Source organism: Trachemys scripta, chromosome 16 (genome assembly GCF_013100865.1).
Source record: "Trachemys scripta elegans isolate TJP31775 chromosome 16, CAS_Tse_1.0, whole genome shotgun sequence".
NCBI lineage: Eukaryota > Metazoa > Chordata > Testudines > Emydidae > Trachemys > Trachemys scripta.
In genome coordinates, this window is record NC_048313.1 from 7,064,479 (window position 1) to 7,070,433 (window position 5,955).

At 58.2% G+C, this 5,955-nt stretch overlaps 1 protein-coding gene across 2 annotated transcripts in view; it reads left to right on the forward strand.

The window, feature by feature from the left end:
* FAM120C (family with sequence similarity 120C) overlaps positions 1-5,755 on the forward strand; it is a 16,656-nt gene extending 10,901 nt beyond the window's left edge. For both annotated transcript variants that reach the window (XM_034792908.1, XM_034792909.1), the window contains 4 exons: positions 343-544; positions 1,084-1,222; positions 1,594-1,651; positions 1,858-5,755. In XM_034792908.1, the coding sequence (XP_034648799.1) occupies positions 343-544; positions 1,084-1,222; positions 1,594-1,651; positions 1,858-2,097 (639 nt within the window). In that variant the 3' untranslated portion in view covers positions 2,098-5,755. The remainder of the gene's footprint in view (positions 1-342; positions 545-1,083; positions 1,223-1,593; positions 1,652-1,857) is intronic.
* Positions 5,756-5,955: the final 200 nt, after the last annotated feature.

Here is a 5,955-nt window from a genome sequence, read left to right on the forward strand (position 1 = left end):
TGGGAGCCAGGACTCCTGGGTTCTCTCCCAGCTCTGGGAGGGGAGTGGGGTCTGGTGGTTAGAGCAGGGGGAGCTGGGAGCCAGGACTCCTGGGTTCTCTCTCCGGCTCTGGGAGGGGAGTGGGGTCTAGTGGTTAGAGCAGGGGGGGCTGGGAGCCAGGACACCTGGGTTCTATCCCTGGCTCTGGGAGGGGAGTGCGGGAGGGGGTTTGAGAGGCTGCTCCTCTTGGTCTGGAAGTACCTGGATGTTCTGACATTGGGGCAGGCTGTGGGGGAGGGGCAGGGATGTGGGGGAGGAGGTCAGATGGATTCAACTCCCCCCACCCCCCACTTTCCTCTCCAGACGGAGCAGGCAGCCAAAGTGGAGAGGATGAGACAGAGCATCCTGGAGGGCGTGAACTTCAACCGCCAGGCCCCGCCCCCTCTGCTCCCGCCCCCTCCCTTTGTGCCTGCCATGGCCGCGCCCTTCTATTCGATGCCCCTCTACCCCCGCACCACGGGCTCTGTGCTGCCGCCAACTCCTGGGAGGAGCAGGGGGTTCACAGGTGAGAGAGCGTTGTGTCCCCTGAGCCGTGTCCCTGCCCTGTCCCGTGGGGCATTGGTGGGAGAAGTGGGATCCCCAGATGGCTGGATTGTATGCCCTCTTGAAGGCAGGGGTAGGAGAGGCCTCTTTTCTCCCCCCTCCAGTTGTAGATATGTGGAGTGTGGGGGGCTGGTGGGGTGCTCCAGAGCAGTGGGGCTGGGGGGCATCATCCTATTGAGATGCATCGGGGCAGATTTCCACTGTCAGTGCTATTGGCTCAGGCTCTCTGCAGACTCAGGCAGAGGTCGGTTATGCCCAGGGCAGTTCACACCTCTCCCAGTGACTGGCTCAGAGTCTCTGCAGACTCAGGCAGGGATTGGTTATGCCCAGGGCAGTTCACACCTCTCCCAGTGACCGGCTCAGGCTCTCTGCAGACTCAGGCAGACCCTGTTTCTGACCCAAAAGATGACGTTCTGCTACTGTCTCATATCTCCTGGGGCCTGTACGTGACCCTAGTGTCACCTGTCACTCATCTCCCCCCCTCTGTCTCCGCTTCCCTAGGTCTCCACCCCATCCCGCCTCAGGGGGGCAAGCTGGAGATTGCCGGCATGGTTGTCGGCCAGTGGGCGGGCAGTAAGCCCTCGCGGGGGCGGGGCTCCTTTGGGATGCAGGTGGTGTCTGTCGGGGGGCCAGGGAAGGGGTAAGTACCGCAGCACTGCTGAGGGGTGGGCTGGAGAGAGGCTTGGCTGGCTGCTGGGGAACCAGCATTCTCCCCTTGGGTCATCTCTGCACCATGCGAGCCATCTGTGTGTGGCGTTATGTGCAGCTGTTCCCCAGCCGCCCTGCCCCAGAGACAGCTGCATCTCAGCACCCGGCAAGCCATCCCTGTCCTCATGAATTATGCTTATATTATTTGTAATCATTAGAACTATTAATGGCCACTGTTTTTATCCTCGTTAACGTCACCCTGGTTAGTAGGCCCATTACTTAATTACTCTTATTACGGGGGCGTCAGTGTAACAACCCTGCTGCTAGCTAATCAGTAGTATTTTCCGCCTTGCTCCACCCCAGACGCAATCGAGACGGGTCTGGAAAACTCCCCAAAGGAAACAAGAAACTTAGCAAGCAGGTACGTGTTTCTGCCTTTCCCTCAGCCCCACTGGTCTGGATGCTCCCGCCAACCCTTCTCCATGCCCCCCGCCCCCCTACAACTGGGTTGCTGTCCCCGTGCAGCGTTATGTGTGGCTGTTCCCCAGCTGCCCCGCCCCAGAGGTGGCTGCATCGGGATGGGATTCCAGCGGGTGTCCGATTATGTTGCACTCCTGTTCTCCGCAGGGCTCGTTGGAGGGAGCAGCCAAATCAGCAGAGTTGCAGAGGGGGCAGTCCCCGTCGCAGGTGAACGGGGGCGAGGATTCGGGGGACGGTCCCTGCCCCCCGGCCCCATCCCAATGTGCCTTAGCCAGAGACGCTGACCCCTGCAGTGACGAGGGCCAGTACTGCGGGCGGCTGGCCCAGGAGGTGGATCGCGGCCCCGATACCAAGCTGCCCCTCCCGGCTCTGCAGAAGGAAGAGTGACGGGGGGGGGGGGACCTGATTCGGGGGCGGGGCCAGGAGTGTGAAAGCCTCAGGGTACCATGAGGACAGGGGGGTTGGAAAGGCAGCACCCCAGTGCATTGTGGGGGATCTCCTACGGCGCCCCAGTGCATTGTGGGGGATCGTCCCCTAATAAAGGGATGGTCTCCTACAGTGCCCCAGTGCATTGTGGGAGGATTTGTACCTGTTTTCCTACCCCCTGTCCCCTCCTGGCACCCACACCCACCCCCGATCATGCTGATTGGCTCCACAACATGGCGTATTTTATTATTTTTTTATTTTAATATTTGTGGGTGGGGAGTTGACGGTTTTTTATGGTTTTTAACATATTATATATACCCCTCCCCCGGCTCTTGTAGCGGGGGGTGGGGGGGGCGGGAGAAATGCTATTAAGTATAGGGGGAGCCGTTCAAAGGAAGCCAGCCAGGATGAATGAAAGCGAGTGGGGAGGAGTGATGTCGTGGTGCCCCCTGCCCTGCAACGCTGGGCGCCCTCCACTCCCCGGCACCCACAGCGCCCCTCGCTGCTCTGGGTGGAGCCCCAAAACATCCCAGGGGTGGGGAGGCGGATTTCCCCAATATTTGGCGGGTGCAGACGCCCCCAGCCCGTGTTCGTTTCGGGCGGCGCAGGGGCAAGTTCGGGGCAGAGGCGCAGATGGCTGAAATCCGCCCGTGCTTTGTACAGAGAGAAGAGAGAGATTATATTTACAGAGACAGATTCTATATAGAAACTACGTATTTTGGGGGGAGGAATTCCCATGTCCCCAGCCGTAGCTCCAGAGCAGTCCGCGTCAGACCCAGGGGGGCAGGGGCAATCGGGGGGGTCCCTCCGAAACCAGACTTCCGCGGAGTCCTCCCTCCTGGCCGCGGTTTCCAGCTGGGCTGGCCAATGGAGGGTGGAGGAGGGGTTCAGGTTGGTGGGCAGGGATTTTGAGGCTGGGGGGCTGTTAGGGTTTCTATCCCATGGGAGGGGAATGCGGGGACTTGGAGGCTGACTGGTCGGGGATGTATTTGGTGTGGGGGGGACCTCCTTAAAGTCCTATTCAAATCTGGTGGAAAGGTTTTGTATCCTAATCCCCCCGACTCTAACTTCAGGCCGGGGGGCTGGTGGTGAATTCCCATCCTGGCCCCCCGGACGGCTCCTCTCCTGACCAATCCACGCCCCTGTCGGCACGGGAAGGCTTGAATTCCCCCAGATCCAGGCAGAGACATGGGGATTTGGGGAACAGGGAGGGGGCAGGAAACAGGCCAAATCTCGATAAACTTTATATATTATTTTTCCCCCGCCTCGGGGGTGGGGGGATGGGAGGAAATTTAACGCCCCCTTTTGCGATCGGGGGCACAGAACCCTTTTATCCCTGACTGATCCGCCAGCAAAGACTCCGGAAAACTCTCTCCGGACTCTGATTACTTGAGCTTTCGAACCGAGGCCAATTCCGAATCCAACGCTCGGAAGACGCCCCCCGCCCGAGGCAGCTTGTCAGCAGGCGTCACCCTGTCGGTTTTTATTACTTTAACCATGTTTCAAAGTCAGGCTTCAGATTAGGCGTCTCTGAGTGTCTGGAGACAATCGGCCGTGTCTGCGAATCGCGAAGGAGTCAATCTGAAGCATTTGGGGTTGGGAATCTTTAGGGACAGACGCCTGGAATTGCAATCACTTTTATTGCTGGAATAACCCCCTTTTCGGGCGGGGGAGGGAAGATATGATTTTAAGGACCCTCAGCATTTTACAGAGCTCATCCCAATTCAGTGCAGCCATTTTTCTCTTCTGAAATCCAGAAAACTAAACCTGAAATCACAGCCTCCCGAACTCCCTCCGCTAAACTCCCAGGGGGAAATTCTGAAACGCATCCAGCAGTCGGAAGATTTGTAGTTTTTGCCGTCCCCGAGATTTTAAACACGGAGTCGCTCTGGGGCGCGGAGAAGAGCCGTGGAAATGATTGGAGAGGCGTGAGCAGCCAGCGGGGTTCGGAAGGAGATCGAGAGGGGACTGGATTCTGCTGGAGAAGCTTGGCAGTCACGGTACTACAGGGCTCTTTAGTCTGGTGGAGACAGGCTGCTGAAAAGCAAGAGGCAGGAGGCTGAAGCCAGACCAATACAAATGGAAAAGAAGGGCCCAGTTCTTACCCATCAGGTGATTAACAGCTGGGACGAACTCCCAATTGAGCTGGCCCGTTCTCCAGCTCTTGGGGTCTTCCCGTCCAGGTGAGATTGTTTACGCCCCTCGCCAAGTGACATAAACTACGCTGAAAACCACCGAGATAAGCATCCTGCCTGGCAGGGGTGTAGCGGTCTTGACTAGATCGGCAGAGAGTCACCTTTTAGATTTACACTGGAAATAAAACGAGCGCAAATCTCAACCTCGGATGGGGGATTTGAACTGATCCGAGTTGGGGCCGCTGGCTCAGTTGGCTTTGCAGAAGCCTCTTTCTCGGCACCATTCGGCAGAATTGCAGATTCCCCGTGCTGGAAATCGCTCGTCCCTTGTGGAAAACCGTGGCCAGTTTCCTCGCCCCTTCCACATCTGCTTTGGGGCCTCAGTTCCCACCCACGCTGCCTTTCCTGATGTCGTGAGGTGCCCCGCAAACCCGACCGGAGGTAAGAAGATCCCTTTCTTTCATCGTTGGCATTCAAGAAGCCTCGATTGCCCCACCCAGCAAGGGACTTAGCTCCTCGAGGAACCACTGAGGAGATGATTTGGGAATCCCGTCGTTGGAGGATTTTAAGGACAGGTCAGACAAACCCCTGTCAGGGACGGTCTAGGTTTATTTGTTCCTGCCTCCGTGTCGGGAGCTGGACTGGATGACCTCTTGAGGTGCCTTCTGGCCCGTGGAGTCGGGCACCTTTGAGGATCCGGGGCCTTGCTCGTGGCCTGGAAGACCCCGTGTTTCCGTGTCCAAGGCCAGAAGTCGAGTCTTGTGTAGGGCCGGGCGGTTTCACTGGGTCCGAGGAGAGAGAGAGAGAGCAGTTGTGAGGGGCCGCAGGGAATCGATTTAGGTGAGACGTGCCCAGATGATGCCAGCAGGCTCGGGCTGCAGTGGAAGATGAAACTTCCCCATTGCCAATCTGTCGACGCTCAGCAGCTCCAAACACCTCATCCGGGGTCCCGTCTCCAGCCGGGGCTGGTCCCAGCTGCTTCAGAGAAGGTGGAAAAGCCCCAGAAAAATCCATCAAAGCCCAGAGTCATGTGTGTGAAATTGCTGTTGGCTGAAGCGTGCGCGTGGCTTGCTGCGGGCGTCGTGTCTGGCAGCCGAGGGCAATGGAAACCAGTGGACAAAGGCAGGAGGAGAGGTATTTCCTCCCAGGTTCAGCCCTGCGAGTGAGCGGTGGAATCGGGAGGACACACATCTCTCTCAGCCGTCAGGCTGGCTGCAGGACTGACTGGTGAAAGTTGCTGGCCTCGTGTGCTGGAGCTCGGCTCGGCCAGTCCTTCATATGAACCTGGAACATATTGGAGGCTTTGGGATTGTGCTGCTAAATTTCTCCATGGTTTTTTTCCTTATCTGGGTGAAACACTTTATGACTAGCATGGAGCCCATTTCCCCTGCTGGTGTCAATTGGGGATTCCCACAGCTGGGGGTCTGTCCCCATTGACCCAACGGAGCTGCGGCCCATTGACTCAATGGTGCTATGGCCCATTGACCCCAGCTGGGGGTCTGGCCCCATTGACCCAACGGAGCTACGGCCCATTGACCCCAGCTGGGGGCCTGGCCCCATTGACCCAACGGAGCTACGGCCCATTGACCCAACGGAGCTACGGCCCATTGACCCAATGCAGCTATGGCCCATTGACCCCAGCTGGGGGTCTGGCCCCATTGACCCAACGGAGCTGCGGCCCATT